The sequence below is a fragment of the Condylura cristata genome, unplaced genomic scaffold (assembly GCF_000260355.1).
Source record: "Condylura cristata isolate star-nosed mole 26May11 unplaced genomic scaffold, ConCri1.0 scaffold00028, whole genome shotgun sequence".
Classification (NCBI taxonomy): Eukaryota; Metazoa; Chordata; class Mammalia; order Eulipotyphla; family Talpidae; genus Condylura; species Condylura cristata.
In genome coordinates, this window is record NW_004567129.1 from 27,409,525 (window position 1) to 27,426,034 (window position 16,510).

The 16,510-nt window shown below is 58.0% G+C and overlaps 2 protein-coding genes across 8 annotated transcripts; both read left to right on the forward strand.

Annotated features, from left to right (window-relative positions):
• Positions 1 to 747: 747 nt before the first annotated feature.
• SPRED3 (sprouty-related, EVH1 domain containing 3) lies at positions 748 to 10,111 on the forward strand. Of its 5 annotated transcripts, none has more exons than XM_012730716.1 (6): positions 748 to 808; positions 2,354 to 2,534; positions 3,551 to 3,719; positions 3,809 to 3,891; positions 5,883 to 6,026; positions 6,778 to 10,111. In XM_012730716.1, exons 2-6 carry the CDS (start codon positions 2,358 to 2,360, stop codon positions 7,435 to 7,437), a joined length of 1,233 nt encoding a protein of 410 aa, XP_012586170.1. In that variant the 5' UTR covers positions 748 to 808; positions 2,354 to 2,357; the 3' UTR covers positions 7,438 to 10,111. The 5 variants fall into 5 exon arrangements, with proteins under 5 accessions (XP_012586170.1, XP_012586171.1, XP_004690648.2 ...); XM_012730717.1 differs by lacking the exon at positions 748 to 808 and adding an exon at positions 891 to 936; XM_004690591.2 differs by lacking the exon at positions 748 to 808 and adding an exon at positions 1,565 to 1,721.
• Positions 10,112 to 12,232: 2,121 nt separating this feature from the next.
• Positions 12,233 to 15,634, forward strand: FAM98C (family with sequence similarity 98, member C). Of its 3 annotated transcripts, XM_012730718.1 has the most exons (9): positions 12,233 to 12,450; positions 12,558 to 12,706; positions 12,784 to 12,918; positions 13,334 to 13,545; positions 13,713 to 13,790; positions 13,879 to 13,995; positions 14,226 to 14,270; positions 14,450 to 14,496; positions 15,306 to 15,634. In XM_012730718.1, exons 1-9 carry the CDS (start codon positions 12,392 to 12,394, stop codon positions 15,517 to 15,519), a joined length of 1,056 nt encoding a protein of 351 aa, XP_012586172.1. In that variant the 5' UTR covers positions 12,233 to 12,391; the 3' UTR covers positions 15,520 to 15,634. The 3 variants fall into 3 exon arrangements, with proteins under 3 accessions (XP_012586172.1, XP_004690354.1, XP_012586173.1); XM_004690297.2 differs by lacking the exon at positions 14,226 to 14,270 and having other exon boundaries at positions 12,237 to 12,450; positions 14,329 to 14,496; positions 15,306 to 15,521; XM_012730719.1 differs by lacking the exons at positions 12,784 to 12,918; positions 14,226 to 14,270 and having other exon boundaries at positions 12,240 to 12,450; positions 14,329 to 14,496; positions 15,306 to 15,521.
• The last annotated feature ends 876 nt before the right edge of the window (positions 15,635 to 16,510 follow it).

Below are 16,510 nucleotides of genomic sequence, written 5' to 3' on the forward strand. Positions count from 1 at the left end.
GGGATGGAAACAGTGGGGGACAGGGAGGGCAGGTTGGAGAGTGTTTCCCTCAGCCCCCACCTTTCGCGATAACCCCGCCCTCACCGTTATTCCTCGCCGAGGCCTCGCCCCTTGGGAGTACAGCAGTGTAGCTAGCTCCTTCTTTGAGGATCCCTGCTGCGCCCCGCACTCAGCCGGCATTTCTCAGTGCCCCTCTGCAGGGCCCGCGGCCCGCAGTGGTCTCTTCCGAAGACCCTCTCCCTTCTCGGGCAGGGCGCGAGGCCCACGCACCGTGGACCCGCCCCTTCGTGACGCACGGCCTGGTCCGCGCCTTCGGCGTCCCCAACCTCTTCATAGGCCCTAGGGCCACGCCCCCTGGCGAAGGCTCCCTGCTCGCCCCACCCTCTTCGAACCCCGCTAGGCACCCCGCCCCTCCCGCTCCGAGCCCCAAGCGTAGACCCTCGCCTCTGGAAATCTGAAAACCAGGCTCGGTCCGCGACTCTTTCCGCTCGGCTCAGGACCCGTGGCGCAAATTGGTGGGAAATAGGGGGCCCTCTCTGGGTCCAGAGCAAATGGGGGTTAGGGGGCTGCTCACTCGAGACAGTATCGGGCTCTAGGACCCAGCGGGCGAATACGCCCGCCTGGCACTTACCCCTCCCCCAAGTCGCCCCCTCCCCCCCCATCTTCCAGGTTCCCTTCCCTCCCCCCTCGCCCCGGCTCCCGGTGCCCGTCTCTAGCGCCGCCGGAGCCAGCGAGGGAGCCGGAGCGAACAGGAGGAGGAGGAGGAGGCCACGTCGCCGCCGCTCGGAGCCCGGCCGGAGCCTCCCAGGCAGGTGGCGAGGGGCGCGAAGGGACTTGGGCTCACCGACCTCCTGTCCCGGCGAGGGGGCGGCCGGGACCGCGCTTCGCCGCCTGCCCTCCAGGACGCCTCCCAGGCCCAGCTGGCAGGACCAGGAGGTGGAGGACCCTAAACTGCGCGGCAGCCATTTGGGATACCCGTCTCCATTTGGGGGCCTGGGCTTCCTCGGAGGACGCCCCATTCATAAAATTCCGTAGTGGACCCTCAGCAGTGTGGCAGTCGGGACCACTTCTCCCGGGAAGCGTGTGTGGGGACGTAGAGCCCCCCAAAACCCCAGCGTCCCTTCGCAGCTAGGCCCTCGGGAGGACCCTTGCCCTCTTCTGGGCTTCACCTGTTGTCGGGGGAGGCGGGCGGACAAAGGAAGCGGTGTCACGTGACTGCTCATTCACAAAATCCCATCCCATTGAGAAAAGGGGCTGGGGGCGCTGCGGCCGCCCCTTCCCATCCCGAAGGGCGGGGGAAACCCGGCGCCTGTCACTGGGGGAAGGGGTTGGAGCGCGTGCCCGGGTCTCCACGCCTGGGACAGCAGGGTCCCGGCACCGGATGGGAGTGAGGCAGTGAGAGACTGGACTCGGATCTCGATACTGGGCGGAGGGCTCCGTGCCCGAGCTGGGGGGCGGGGAAGATGGTTCAGAGGGATGCTGGGGCGGGGAGGGGGAGGAGGAGAATCCGTTCCCGCCCCCCACCCCGTACCTCTCCCCTTAGCCTTCCCGCGGCCGGGGCCTGAGGGAGCGGGCTTGATTTTTGTGAATGAAATGCTCTCTGGATGTGTCTCAGTCGCGGGTTCCTGGCTTCCTCTGCCTACATCTCCCTTTCGGCCTCTCTCTGGCCGTTTCTGGTTCTCTCCTTGCTCCCTGCCCATCTCCCGTTGCTGGGTGACTCAGTGAGCTTTGCATCCGGTCTCATTCATAAATCCGGGAAGGGGTGGGGGGGTGCAGAGTCTGGGGGGGTGCAGAGCCTGGTTTCTCACCCAGCCGGTGGCCTGGGTGGCAGGGTGCGGGGGCAGAGTGGGGGGACCGGAGCAGTGTTGATGGGCTCTCAGAAAATACATATGCGCAGGCACCCAGCTGTGAGGGGGAAGGATGGGTGGGGCTGTGGGTTTGTGCTGAAGGAGGAGAAGGAGACGGGGTGGATGGGGGATGAGCAGGAGGGGGAAGGGAGCTGTAAAACCGAGGCTCTGGGGGTGGGGATGGAAACAGTGGGGGACAGGGAAGGCAGGTGGGCTTGGGGAGAAAAGGTAGAGATGGAGAAGAAGGTAGGCGTGAGAGAAGAGGGATGGCATGAAGAAGAAAGAAGCCACACTGGGGGAAGGTGGGCATGGGGGAGAAACTCGCCTTGGGGACGTTGGGCTGGGGGAGAAGGTGGTTATGGAAGGTGAGGTGTCTGTGGTTGAGGGTCTGCTGGCCTCAGATGTTTGCGATCAATAGGGGAGATGAGGGTTGAAGGGATTCTGAGGGAGAGCTCAGGGATGGGCACTCACTGACCATGTTGATCCTGTCCCCCCACCTCCTGCAGGTACATGGTTCGGGTCCGAGCTGTGGTGATGGCCCGAGATGACTCCAGTGGGGGCTGGCTGCCTGTGGGGGGCGGGGGCCTCAGCCAGGTGAGCGTATGTCGGGTCCGAGGGGCCAGGCCCGAGGGGGGGACCCGCCAGGGGCACTACGTCATCCACGGGGAGCGCCTCCGGGACCAGAAAGTGAGCCACCCTGGGGCGTGGGGGTAGGGAGGGTGCCTGGGAAATAGGGGGATGGGGCTGGGAGCACAGAGGTGAGGTCTGGTTATCTCCCAGCCCTGGAAGCAAACCAGGGTGTGGGATGGAGCTTGAAGGTGAATTAATCTGCCCTAGGGATGAGAGTGGGGATACTGGGTGCTTAAGCAGTCCTTCCTGTCACCAACTGGGGGTCACTGCAGCCACCTTGCTGGTCTCCTTGCCCTACTCCTGCTCCCTCCTGCACCCCAATTTGCCCCACCAGGGCACCCTGCTCACAGCTGACTCAGATCACCTCCAAGCTGCTCCATCTCACCAGAGATCCTCACCTCACCTGGCCCAGGCCTGCCCCAAGTATTTGGAGGTGTTTGGTGGGAACTCTTCTGCAGTGTCAGCTGTAAATGGGCCCAGTGGGGATATGCCCGGCTACCTGGTGTGACTTGGGGGGACACTGTCAAGCTTCAGCTGGGAGGTGGTAGAAAGATGTGCATTGTTACTAAAGGCTTGGGGTGGGGTTGTGGGCTAATGGGAAGGAACTTAGGGTGGGGGTGGTGACAGGGAAAGCTTGTGAAGGAATCTTCACTGATGTGACACTGGGTATAGATGTGAGGGGACAGCTGAGGTGGTGACCAGCACTCTGAGTGGAAATCTGTGGCGGTTTGATAGTCATTTTGGGGGCTGCATTTAGGGAGGTTACTGGGCCATCCGAAGGGGATCACTAGTGATGCTTTGAGAAGGTCCATAAAGTTTGGGGTGGACTGTAAATTTGGTGAGTCACACGGGGAGATGCTGGGTCATCACTCATTTTTGGAAGCATTGGGTAAGATCGGGGACTCCTATTGGGCTCTCAGAGTCGTGCTGGATACAATCGAGGTGTGGTTCAGGGATTCACCGGAGACAGACGGGAGGTTGGGGAAGCTGGGGTGTACAGAGAGGCCAGGGTTGAGGGCACATCACAGGCTGAATGCGGGGATTTGACTTGGCCCCTGCCTGCCCCTCCCCAGACTACGCTGGAGTGTACCCTGCGGCCAGGCTTGGTTTACAACAAGGTGAACCCCATCTTCCACCACTGGAGCCTGGGCGATTGCAAGTTTGGGCTGACGTTTCAGAGTCCCGCAGAGGCTGATGAGTTCCAGAAGAGCCTGCTGGCTGCTCTGGCCGCCCTGGGTCGAGGTGAATGGCAGGGAGCCTTGGGGGCCGAGGTGGAGGGGTGGGGTCCCCTGGCCCAGGCAACTCACTGTCTGCCTCTCTCCTTGCCTCAGGCTCACTCACCCCCTCCTCCTGCTCCTCCTCCTCCTCCTCTTCCCCTTCCCAGGACACTGCAGAGACCCCCTGCCCTCTGACGGTGAGTCCCCAGGGGCAGATCTGCTGGGGGGGGAGCGTGATTGTATTCTGCAAACATGTTGAGCCCTGCTGTGTGTTAGGCCCTATGCCACATGCTCGGCACGCGTTGGGCACAAACTATTCAGGTCAAGTCCATCTCGGTTACTGTCCATTTTTTTCTGCTCTGTTGTGATTCACACGTTTGTTCAAGAATATGGAGTACCTTTAGGCACTGGCGATGCATCAGCAGCAAAACAAAGGCTCTTTCCTCATGGAGCTTCCATTCTGGTGTGGAAAGGCAGAACAGGATTTTTAAAAAGAAAATAAGATGAATAAATGTCAAAGTAAGTGAACGAACAAATGCATGTCAGGTCCACCCTGTGCCAGCGGCATTCTCACTTCTTAAAATCTTTTTTGAAATATTATTTATTTTTGTATGAAAGAGCTGAGGTATAGGACAGAGGTGTGGGGGGAGTGAGAGGATTCACCAGAGACAGAGTGGGGAGCAGGGTAGGGAGATGGACTGAGACAGGAAAGCTGTGCCATAGGTGTGTCGGCAACCTGGCTGGGGACCGAACTTGGACCTTGGGGGTAAAAGAGCTGTGACGTTAGGGCACTAGGGAGGTTCTTTTGTCTGTTTTGAACGCCCCTTATCTAATCTGTCATCAACCGTTGGCTCTACTTTCAACCAGTAATTAGAATCTGTCCTCAGCCTGGTACCGTGCCACCCCATTTTCCAGTTGAGCCATCTTGATAACTTGTGGTCACTTCCTCTCCTTGCCCCCGATGTCTAGACAGAGGGACCTTGTAGTCCTCTACGTCAGAGGATTTCCCATTCCGCCCGTCCCTGGGCTCCTCGCCCAGGGTGGAGGACAGTTCCTTCTGGAAGGTCCCACACTTCTGGCCCCCTCACACACCATCTTGCTCCCCCTCTCTGGCCACATTGGCCCTCTCACTGGCCCTGTCACACAGCACTCGTGGTGTGTGACACCCAGCCCCAACTGTAGCCTGTGTACAATCCCCATCTTCGGGACCCTTTATTGTGTTGTGAGTTTGGGGTCTCATCTGCAATATTGATATTTCCTTTCTAAATAGACAGTTTTCTTGTCTATTGCTTCACTGTCCATCTCAAAGTCTAGAATGCCAGCTCCAGGGGGCATGCATATTTTGCTGTTTTCTTGCTGCCTTCCCAGTGTCTAAAACAATGCCTGGTATACAGTAAGTGTGCAAGAAATATGTGTTGAATAAATGCAATGGGTGAATAAATGTACACAATGTCTATTCTAATGTGGCCCTTGCTCTGGGAACAGTGGGAGTTGCTAAGAACACTTGGAGGAACAAAACTGGTTCCCCAGGCAGAAAGGGGGTGTCCCAGGGTAATGGAGATGCTGGCAAGTCTCCCCCAGTTTGGGTGCCAACTCAGGAAAGACAGTTTTCTATGTTCCTCCTCACACCCTTGCAGTGGCCCTCGTGCCTGGCACTCCTGGGTGCTCAGTGAATGTTGACTGAAGTGAGTCAAGGGACAAGGAAGGAGTGACCCCATTAGGAAAGGATTCTTACTTGGTTGGAGGGGAAGCCAGGCCTTCCAGTGGGTGAGATGGGCCAACAAAGCTGAGGTGGTGGGAATGAGGCAGTACAGCAGCTGACTGGCCAGGGGAGAGCGGTCTGAGGAGGGGCGTGGGTGATTTGGTGTTCTGTAGGTTGGTGACCTGAAATAAGGACAGGGCCAAGTAGTCAGAAAAACCAGTTCCAGCTCTTCCTGTATCCAGGCACCCCTTTCCAGTGGGTCCTAACCACATCCTTATGAGTAGATATTGTTATGATCCCCATTTTACAGAAGAGGAAACTGAGGTTCAGACAGATCTCACTTGCCGGAGGTCACACAACCAGTCAGTCGCAGAACCCGGGCTTGAACCCAGGTCTGTCTGGCGGCAGAGCCCTCGCAATGGGAGGGGGTCTGTTGGAGGGCATCGGCTGTGCCGGTCTGGCTCTGAGGCCGCCAATCTCCCCCAGTCCCATGTGGACAGCGACTCCTCCTCCAGCCACAGCCGCCAGGAGACGCCTCCCACCGCCTCAGCAGTAGCCCCCATCATCACCGTGGAGTCTGCGGCTGGCTTCGGGCAGGCCACACCCCCCCAGCGCAGGTCCTCTGCCCAGGTAAGATCTCCTGACCCCCTGCGGAAGTCTGGGGCTCCAGGGGAAATGCTGCTGGAGCTGGGGTCCTGAAGTGGGGGTGGCGGAGAGGGGACTGAGGTTCCAGAGGGAAGAGAAACACAAATAGATCCTAGGGAATGGCTGCCCTCATTTATGGGCTGGGGAGAGGGGAGACGTGGCTCAGCTGTGACTGAGGTACCTCAGGCTTGGGTGAGGCCTCCCCTGTCTCTTACCTTGGAGATTTTGGAAAGTTCTGAATTCCTGAGGGCTTTAGTGGCCAACTTAGGCAATGAATTCTCCGGGTATATTTGGAGGTTGCTGGTTCTCACGGAGGCTGTCCTTTAGATGGCTTAATTCATGATGGCTTGGGGAGGGCTCCATCCAAGGGGGGGTAACAGGAAACTGAGACGGACTCTTGCATCCTGAGGAAGAGAGATTGGGGTCCAGAATCCCTGGATCTGAGAGCACAGTGGGGTTGCTGGATGTTGAGAGAAAACAGCACTGGGAGCCTTCAGGTGTGCGCCTGGTGCGGGGATCCTCCTGGCTCCCTGGACTTTGGCCTGAAGGAGAGGAGAGGGCTGGGGGATTGGAAGTCTGAATGTCAGTACTGGCTGGACCCAAACACTCAGACTCCCAGGATGAGTGAGGCCTGGGCCTTTGTACTCTTCCCTCATCTGAGGCTGGGATGGATTCTAACGCGGTGTGGGGGATCACGGATCCTGCTAACGTGTTCTCCCGTCCCTTCATCCCACAGAGCTACCCTCCGCTCCTGCCTTTCACGGGCATCCCTGAGGCCTCAGAGCCCCTGGCTGGGGCAGGGGGCCCGGGCTGGGGCGGCCGCGGCTATGAGGATTACCGGCGCACCGGGCCGCCCGCCCCCCTCGCTCTGTCCACCTGCGTGGTGCGCTTCGCCAAGGCTGGCACATTGAGGGGCGCAGCCCTGGGGCCGCCTGCGGCACTACCCACCCCTCTCGCAGAGGCTGCACCCCCAGCGCCCCCAGCTCGCCCACCCCCAGGCCCAGCCCCAGAGCTGGCCAAGGCCTCTCCCGAGGCGGAGGAGGCTGCCCGCTGCGTGCACTGCCGCGCGCTCTTCCGCCGCCGCGCTGACGGTCGCGGGGGCCGCTGCACCGAGGCCCCGGACCCGGGTCGCCTGCTGGTGCGCCGGCTCAGCTGCCTGTGGTGCGCAGAGAGCTTGCTCTACCACTGCCTGTCGGACGCCGAGGGCGACTTCTCGGACCCTTGCGCCTGTGAGCCTGGCCACCCACGACCCGCCGCGCGCTGGGCAGCGCTGGCTGCCCTCTCCCTGGCCGTGCCCTGCCTCTGCTGCTATGCGCCCCTGCGAGCATGCCACTGGGTCGCAGCTCGCTGCGGTTGTGCCGGCTGTGGGGGTCGCCATGAGGAGGCCGCACGGTGAGGACCGCCTGGCGGATCCTGTAGCCAGTCGGAGGACCCAAGATGGAGGGTCCAGGACCCCTGACTTCATTCGGACCCCAAACCCAAACCTAGGCACACTGGAACTTGGAGCTTGAGTTTGGATTAAGAGACCCCAGATCTGGACCCTGGACCCCAAATCTAGGTCTGACAGACCCTAGACAAGCTTCACTGGGTGCCTGTCCAAGAGGTCCCAGCATCCTGAGTTCTGGCAACGTCCCCTGCCTTCCCCCACTGCTCTCCACCATGATCTAGACTGAGAGACTGCCGGGGTCCCCAGACTCTGCCTGAAGCAGGCCAGGGAACCTTTGATGTCTGAGACCCAGCGCAGTGAGTCCTGACCCCCTGTTTAGGTGACTTTCTTAGACCTGGTCATATCTGGCACCACAACCCTTCAGATTTCAGCCCCAGAATTAGAACTTGCCAATACCTGACTCAATCTGTAAACAAGAGACCACAGGTCCCAGAATCACCCCCAGTTGGCCCGAGTGCTCATCTAAACCTGGGGAACCCATCTCTCACGTGTTCTCCAGAGACATCACACACTCTCAAAATGCCCCAGGTCCTGTCTGCTCAAGCAGGTGTTCCTTGACCAAATGATGGGAGACCCAGCTCAGCCCCTGCCCCAGCCAGATGTCAGACCCCAAGATCTGAGAACTAGGGATCAAACGCTGCTGTAGGCTCACTTGCCACGAGCCAGTGTGCCCAGGAGCTTTGGATCTCACATATAGGACTCTGAGGTGCCTAGTGTCTCCAGATGCTGGACTGGAGGCCTGTACAGGGCTCCAAACACTGGCCACAAGTCCTCTTCCGGTCCCCTTTGGACTTGAATTTCAAGTCCCAGAGCATTCTGAAATCTTTGGCTTCTTTGTATCAACCAGTCCCCAATCCTGGGCCCAGATGATGACTGCTCCTCGTAACTCAGACCTCCGACTCCTTGCTTCCGGGCCCCTCAGTGACCCCAAGGTGCGTCAGGAGCACTGGATCCAAGACCCCAATGTGCCCTGTTGCCCAAAATTCAGGGCTCAGGCCTACATGATACTGGGATTCCCATGATCCAAGACCTTGGTCCCTCTATGCCAAGAAACAGATTTGAGATATCCCAGGACCCCCAGCACCTTCAGATCCCAGATTTCCTAAGACTTGAACCTCTCTAGTCTGATAGTCCTCAGGCCCAACTTGTGTATCCCCTGAGACCTGCTGCTCCTGGATCCTGCCAATCACAAAGACCCCAGAGTCATAGGCTGAAAAGGTGGTTCCAAGGGCCAGCATTTTGCAGAACTACACCTTTCCCCAAGCAGGAGGAGAGTCCCTTTGGGGCTCATATGAGTTCCTGGATCCCAGGGCCATCAGCGAGTTCTTCCATCCAGGTCTTGTAACCCAGGGTTGTGGCGGGCAGCTGGGCGGGCTGGTCACTAGGCGAGCACTCAGCTGAAGTGGGTGCAGCTGCAACTCCCCCCCACCCTGCTGGCCACAATGTGCCCTCAGAGGAATGTGTGTTTGTGAGGTGTCTGTGGGGGTTCACTGGGTCTGCTGGTGCGCCGATCCACAGAGCAACCCCCAGCCTTGCAGAGTCTGTTAGCCCTTCTCTTCCAGCTCAGAGTTGAGGTTTACTTGGGGAAGTTTGAGACCCTTCTGAGGAAGGGAGGTGGCACGATCTCTTCATCTCAGGTGGAATGGGGCTCCCAGGGTATCTCATATCTGATGGCCTAATCCGGGAAGGGGCAGGGAGGATTCGAGGTCTTGGAGCAAGACACTCCCAGTGTTACAGAGGCTTGGGACCTACATCTAGTCTCCAGCACCTGGAAATGTGCACTTAACTACCCTGCTTTGGATGGCCCTGTGGGGTTGAATGGCTAGATTGGGGGGGCCAGAGGAATAGATTATTTTGTCACTTCTTTTAAATTATTAACTATTTATTACATCCGGAACCTGTGAGATTCAGCTCCCCCAAACAGACCCGGGGGTGGGTAGAGATGGGGGTGTCCCTCCCATCCCCACTCTGCCCGTCTCATCACTGTCAGACCCACCAGAGCTGAGGGTGGAGGGACTGGGGGCTGGGGTAGCCTGGGTCCCCACCCCCCTCTCTGTGCCTCTGTCTCCTCCCTTCCGTGGTGGGCGGGGGAGGGGGGAAGCTCCATTCTTAACCTACCTCGTTTTGGGGAGGGGTGGGATGGGGGACCAGAGTGCTGTTAGGTGCTGTGGGATCTGCGGATGAAGTGGTGGGGGCTTGGGGAAGGTTCCCTGGCCCCCACCTCCCAGCACCACCTCTCCCAGGTCCCCCAGTCCTGCTCCCAGCTGATACCCACCTCAGATCCATGATTACTCTTCATCACCCCAAAATCAGGGGTGCATGGAGGGCTGACCCTGGGAGCCAGGAAGACCTCAGACCCTGGTGTTCCCAGGCCCAATTTTCCACTGCTTGCCCCTCAGATCAGATGCTTGGCCCCATACTTGGGGGAGGCACCCTGACACTTCCTGATCTTGATACCAAGCCAGTCTGTGACCTCAACATTGTTATTGTCAGTACTGGCTGAAATGATGGGGGCCAAAGACCCAGCCCTTGTCATCCTGGGGAGGGGGCATGAGAGATCCACTCCAAGAAATGTCTGTGACAAAGTCTCAGTCTGTGTCCTTTGTTTGCTTTGATGCGCTCCCTCTATTCACCTTCCTGAACCCCTAATCTGATCTACCTGAGTTATCCATCACACTGTTTAGTCCCAAGCAGATCTCTAGCTGAGTTTTATACAGTCATTCAACAAGCACATGTATTCAACACCCATTATATGCCAAGCCCGGTACTGGGCTCTTTGAGAAGGCGGCGATCAGAACAAAAATCTTTCCCCACTAAGAACTTTCTAGTGGAGGAGACACTAAATAAATGACAGGTCAGAAATGATATCTACTATGAGGAAAAGAAGAGGAGCTGGGAGAGACTGTCACTTGTAGCCAGAGTGGCTTCATTAGGTGCCACCGGTGGGGTCCCACCGATGTTTGTGGGAGGAGCATTCTGGGCAGAGGGAAGAAGTTTGTGCAAGACTCAGAGAGGAGCATGCCGGTAAGTTGGAATGACTTCACGGGAGAGTCTGGAGGGGAGAAAACAGAGGAGGATGAGGCAGAGAGGTGACCAGGCGGATCCATAGAGTCTTGCAGGTTGTTGCATGGTGTTGGTGTCTCCCTGAGCGAGATGGGGCTACAGGAAGGCTCCAAATACCTCGGCCAACTCACATGTGCACAGGTTGTTTTCTAGCTGTCTGTAGGGATGGAGAGGAGAGGACACTGCACAGGACCAGGATGGCAGCAGTGGAGAGAGGGAGAAGTGGGTAGATACTGGACCAGTTTGAAGGTAAAGACCACAAATTTAGATTTGGGTTTCTCTATAAAGAATTAGTCACAGTTAAGACCTTCAGGTTTGGGCCTGAGCAATTTATTTATTTATTTAAAGATGTATTTACTTATGCATACAAGAACTGGGGTACAGGCCAGAGGTGTGGGGGCAGTGAGAGGATTCACCAAAGACAGAGTGGGAAGCAGAACAGGCACATCTTCTGAAGTACACTGCTGAGGGGAGCAGCAGGCCAGTGAAGAGGGGTCTGCTGTGCCTGTGGGGTCAGATCCCTGGCTGGGGATCAAATCTGTGCTGCAGCAGCTGTGGACAGCTTCATAGTGCTATACTTTAACCCAGTGTGCCACCAGGGAGGGCCCCTGGACAATTTAAAATGTTTATAAAGATCAACAAATGGCTGCATGAGCAGCCAGCTTGGGGTAGGCAAGACTGGAGGAATCGGATTAAGGGAAATGACCAGCTCTTGTTCTGGGAGGGTCCAACCCACCCCTGTTCCCAGCAGAAGGATCTGGGCCTTTCTGGAGTCAGGGACCGAAGTTGAAAAGAGATTAGATCTGGAACAATTTTATTTTTCTGTGTTCAGCCATTATTTCTTCCCTGTATGGAGAAAACACTGGCTTACACGACTGTGTAGAATTTAGGGAATAGGTTCACACCTCCTCTTGTGCATATTTGAAATGATTTATTACTGTAGCAGTATTAACAGTAATAAAGCGATAGGTTAAAAAGCACGCACTTTGGAACCACACCTGAAAGAATCCTAGCACTTTCACGTGCTATCTTAGCCTGGAGAAACCTCACTCTTTGTAAAACGGGGATGAGATACTTAACCCAGTAGCACACACAATTGTCCAATGTAAGCTGTTTTTCTTAGCCGTGTATCCCCTACGTAATACTAAACACACGCAGGACTCCAGCCCTCGCAAGCGGCTCTGACAGGTAGGTCATCATCGCCATTGCACAGGTGAGAAGCAGATCGGCGTGGACACAGCGGTGGTGAATGGTGGGGGCACACCTTACCCTAGTTTGCCTGACTCCTGGCAGTGCTTTCATCACGATGGTATGCTGCACCCGCTCCCTCTCCAGGCGTAGTGGGGGCAAGCGGTGAAACCCTGTGGCGTGCATTGTGATCAAGGAGAAAGCCTAGTGCTGGTCAGCGTGTGTGGCCGGGATTCCTAGCCCCCTGACGTGGTCCAACTCTAAATGGGAGAATGCCCGTTTCTCGTTTTGGGACGGAAAATGGAGAACAGCCTTGGTCTAGGGTGCTTTAGAGCACAGGGCACCTGAGGGAGGCTGAAGAAAAGGAAACCCGAGGTTGCGTCTAGGTTGCAACAGTATGCACACAAGTTGGCTGGTCGCGACCACCGGGAACCTAACCCCACTGGGCATTTCCAGAGTCCTGACGTACTCTCCCGGTGGGTGGCGCCTTAAGTCTCGGTGGGGCCGGCGGGGGGCGTGTTCGGCTTTCTCTGCACCAATTGGAAAGCCGAAGGCCCGCAGCGCGGAGCGGCTGATTGGAGCACTCAGCGCTTGGGGCGGGGCCTGTCACCCGCCTGCAGGGGGCGAGCGCCGGGCGTGAGGAGACGCTTCCATGGAGGGAGCGGGTGCGCGGGAGGAATCTTCTGTGGCCGGGGACCTGCTGGCTCTGGGGTAAAGGGAGCAGGGTGTGACCGGCGGGTACAGGAAGGGGCAGGTTCACCCTCCGACATCCTTACTGACCTTTCCCACCCCTTCCCGCCGCCTCGGCCGCCCCGCAGCTATGAGGGTTTCCCGGGGGCGGCGTCGCTGGGCACCTCGTGCCCAGACTTCAGGGAGCTGTGCGCGCGGTTGGCGGCGGAGCTGGCGACTCTGGGCGCCCTGAGGCAGGAGCGAGAGGAGGGTGCGGAGGCGCTGCGCGCCGGCGACGGTACGTGTGGAGCGGGAGGCCCGGAGGGGTGGAGCCGCCCGTGCTCCGCCGCGCCCTGAACTCCGCGCCCCGTGTAGGCCCCGGCGCCGAGGAGGAATTCCTGCGACAGTTGGCAGGCCTGCTGCGAGAGCTACACTGCCCCGACCGCGCGCTCTGCGGCGCCGACTGCGCGGCCGCGCTGCAGGAGCCGGGCGCGTGCCTGCGCCTGCTGCGTGAGCCCGGGGCGGGCCGCGGGCGCGGGAGTGGGCGGGGCTGCAGCCCCGAGGGGAGGTGTGAGCCTGGGTCCCTAAGGGGGCGTGGCCAGATAGCTCCAGGGTTGGGCCACGCCCCGAGGTGGGTGTGGTCAGGGTTGGGGCGGGCCCAGGCTCCGAGATGGGCGGGGTTAGAACTTTGCTAGAGGATCTTGGAGCTCAAGTGGGTTTAGGGGCACCCGGACTGGTAGTTTCGAAGTGGACAGGACTCGAATTCCGAGGAGCAATCTGAAACTATGCTGGAGGTTTCCTCGAGGTTCTAGATGGGTGAAACTACAGGGCGAGAGGCTTTCGAATACTTTTTGGAGGTGTTAGACCCCCGGCGGGTGGGGTGACAGCCCTCCTAGTTTGAGCCACTCCTGTTCTCTACTTTCAGGCTTTCTCTGTTCCGAGCTCCAGGCTGCCCGCCTCCTCCGCCGGCACCCCAAGCTCGATACCAGTCCTGCGCCGCCTAGTGGGGAAAGAGCTGAAGAGGAAGCTGGCATGGTCCAGGAACTGGTCCTTACACTCCAAGCCCTGGGGCTACCCAGACCCACTCCGGGGAACCCCGCCAGCGCCAGTGGGCTGCTGCGGGAATTGCATGCCAAGGTAGAAAGCTGATGCCCCATCCTCATCCTGGGGAGAACCCTCTTTCTACAAGCGACTCTGGGAGGCCTGTCCCAGCCACTGCTGTTTTCTGATTCCACGGTGTGGGTCCACACGGCATCCGTCCGGTTTCTGCCCGCTTAGTCTCAGGCTTTTCCATCTCCCCTCAGATCTCGGAGCTTCTACCTTTACTGCCCCCGGAGTCCTTGCAGCCTCTCCTCAGCCACCCGCTGGATGCACCCAGATGGGTAAGCTGTGTGTGACTGTACGCAGTTTTCTCATGCAGAGGTGGGAGCGAGGGGTTCCCCCGCCTGACTGAACCCCCCCCCCCCACAGGAGGCTTTGGAGTCTCTGTCTCAAAGCCTGCAATCTCAGTACTGCTGCCGCCGCTGCCTCCTCCTCACCCGCCTGGACCTCACAACATCTGCTTTCCACTGGAGTGATGGTTCAGAGGTGTGGGCACAGGACTTTGGAGGAAGCATGGAGGGGGCCAGGCTGGGGGGACAACAGCCGCAGGGAGGAGGAAGGAGGGCCAGGAGTTTACCACTTTGAAGGTTCTGAGACAGGACATTTTAGAACCTTGTAGAATTTGGTGTGCTAGGATCTCATGGTTCCCACAACATTCTGGAATCTAGGGGTCCCCCTGAGCTGGGCGTGTCTTCAGAGTGATACTCCTTGTTTAGGAGGTGCGGGAAGTGAGACCTGCTTGGGGAAGAGATGCTTCTGAGGTAACAGATCTCAGGGGAGGGCTCTTGGGCCCCTTCTCCATGTGCCACACCTTCCCAGGCCCAAGGAGAGGCCATGAAGGCAGTGCTGACCCCACTTCGAGAGGCTTTGACCCCAGAATCAGATGTCTCCATCGCACATGTCCTGGCAGCCCGAGCTGACCTATCTCGTCTTGTCCCAGCCACCAGCAAGGCTGCCCGTCAAGGGACCTGCTGTGCCATCAACAAGGTGGGCATCTGGGGTAGGGGCCCCCACATCCTTGGCTCTTCGAAGTGGCCTTTCAGCCTTTGCCCTGGCCCGGCCCTGTCTTCTGCCTGAGCTCCTGGTCTTTGGACTTGCCACCTCTCATCCACCATGTCCCCATGGCAGCCAGAAGGGCATTTCTCCCGCTGAAATCTGACACGCCTCCCCTAGCTCAGAACACTTCTGTGGCTCCCTAGTGCCTTCAGAACAAAGTGCAGTTGCTTACTAATCCCCTGCCCGCTTCTCCGACTTAGAGATAACATCATCTCCTACCTCCTCCACTTGTCTTTATATTTTTTAACCATATTAAAGCAGAAATAGCCTTTGTATAAGTGATTAGGTATTGGCTTCAGGCCTCTATTTAAATAACTAATACTTAGGTGTATGAGTCTTGGAAAATAATGTCTCGCTTAATAGAGTGAGGCAAAACTTAAGACAAAAAGTAATTTGTTTAAAGGAAAGCAAATAACATTATAGGTGATCGGTAAGTGATGGATACTTAAGGGACAGAAACCGCTGGGTTGCTAGACCGTCCCATACATGAAATAGACAAAAGTTGAAATGGCCTTGTTAGTTCTGGTGGTGACTTGGATCTCTGCTCCCCTGCCCCCTCTTGCTCAGGCCCCGAGAATCCATCTGTGTCTCCATGGCTCTGGCCCCCACTCCCCAGCACTCTACCCCAGTGGCTAACCACTGCCCTTCCTTTTTCAACCTCATGCTGTTCCCGTGGCTCTCTGGTCCCCTGTCCAAGATAACTTTCTTTTCTTGGAAACTTAAATCTAATCAACTCTCAGGTGCTTATGGGCAACGTGCCAGACCGGGGGGGCCGCCCAAATGAGCTGGAAGCCCCCATGCCCAGCTGGCGGAGCAGAAGAGAGGACGGAGGTGGGCGAAAAGCAGGCCGCCGGTGCTGGGGCCGCAAGAAGAAGTAAGGGACTGGCGGTTGCGGGCTGGCGGGGAGTCCTTGGTAAAGCTGACACCATTGCCAATCTCTGGGGAGTCGTTTGAGGGTTTCTCTTGGCACCTGGCCCCTAGGCCCCACACACCTTGTTCCTGAGGTCACAAATGTCCTCCCTTCATCTACTGAACACAAGGTTCTCTGAAAAATAAATGTAATATTTGACTGCCATAGGGCCTGTTTCTGCGGGGCCAAGTCCAGGGCACAGGGCCTGAGGCGAGGCAGGGACTCCGCTCTCAGGCGCATCTTTGCCTTCCTTGGTGCAAGGGCGGGAGGCAGGCAGCATAGGGTGGGCATCTGCCAGGGGCCTGTGCCACCCGTGTCCAGGGCGGGGGAGTGGAAGGCCTGGATCATTAAAGGCCCTCCTCTTGGAGCTGATACTCCCGGCGAGGGGCAGCAGGCATTAAATGAGGTAACTAGGGTAAAATGCAGTCCGTCAGGTGTGGGGCAAGGGCTTTGGAGAGAAGTCATCGGGAAGGCAGGATGGGCGGCGGGGAGGGAGGGAGGCCTCACTGGAAGGCGACGCTTGAGCTCAGTCCCAGAGAAAGAAGCATGAGGGCCTCTGGGGAAGAGCAGGCCTGGCCAGGGGCCTGCAGTGAAGAGGCCCTGAGGTAGGAGTGTTTTGGGCGTGTTCAGGGCTCACTGGCGTTGGAGCAGCTGAAGCAGGAAGAGTGAAGAGGAAAGGCTGGGAGGTGCGGGGGTGGGCTCCAGTGAGGCTTTCGCCCTGAGTGGGACAGAAGCACGGGGTGTTCTGGGCAGGGAGGGACGTGGCGCGACTCAGGTGGCCGTAGGCTCCCTGTTCCACCCCTTCTACAAGCTTCTCTGCAAACGTGGTCTGGACGTCTGCCCACTGCCTGTCAGTGTAGCATCTGGTCAAGAGCTTTTATTTAAGAGACAGACAGCAGTCTGGTCACCAGTGCTTGGAGTCTGCCACCGTGTGGGAGCAGCTTAACTCCCGAGCCTCAGTTTCCTCATCTGTAAAATGGGGATTTAAGGGGTCGGGGAGGTGATGTCTAAGCCTGCACAGGTCCTGAGGGGCGG

Excerpts from the sequence above, each read along its gene's own strand:
- SPRED3 (XM_004690591.2), top strand. The coding sequence starts at position 1,594 with ATGCTCTCTGGATGTGTCTCAGTCGCGGGTTCCTGGCTTCCTCTGCCT. Across the intron at positions 1,722-2,353 it reads TCCCGTTGCTGGGTGACTCA|GTACATGGTTCGGGTCCGAG; the intron begins GTGAGCTTTGCA and ends CACCTCCTGCAG. Across the intron at positions 3,720-3,808 it reads TCTGGCCGCCCTGGGTCGAG|GCTCACTCACCCCCTCCTCC; the intron begins GTGAATGGCAGG and ends TCCTTGCCTCAG.
- FAM98C (XM_012730718.1), top strand. The coding sequence starts at position 12,392 with ATGGAGGGAGCGGGTGCGCGGGAGGAATCTTCTGTGGCCGGGGACCTG. Across the intron at positions 12,919-13,333 it reads CGCGTGCCTGCGCCTGCTGC|GCTTTCTCTGTTCCGAGCTC; the intron begins GTGAGCCCGGGG and ends CTCTACTTTCAG. Across the intron at positions 14,271-14,449 it reads GGGGAAGAGATGCTTCTGAG|CCACCAGCAAGGCTGCCCGT; the intron begins GTAACAGATCTC and ends GTCTTGTCCCAG.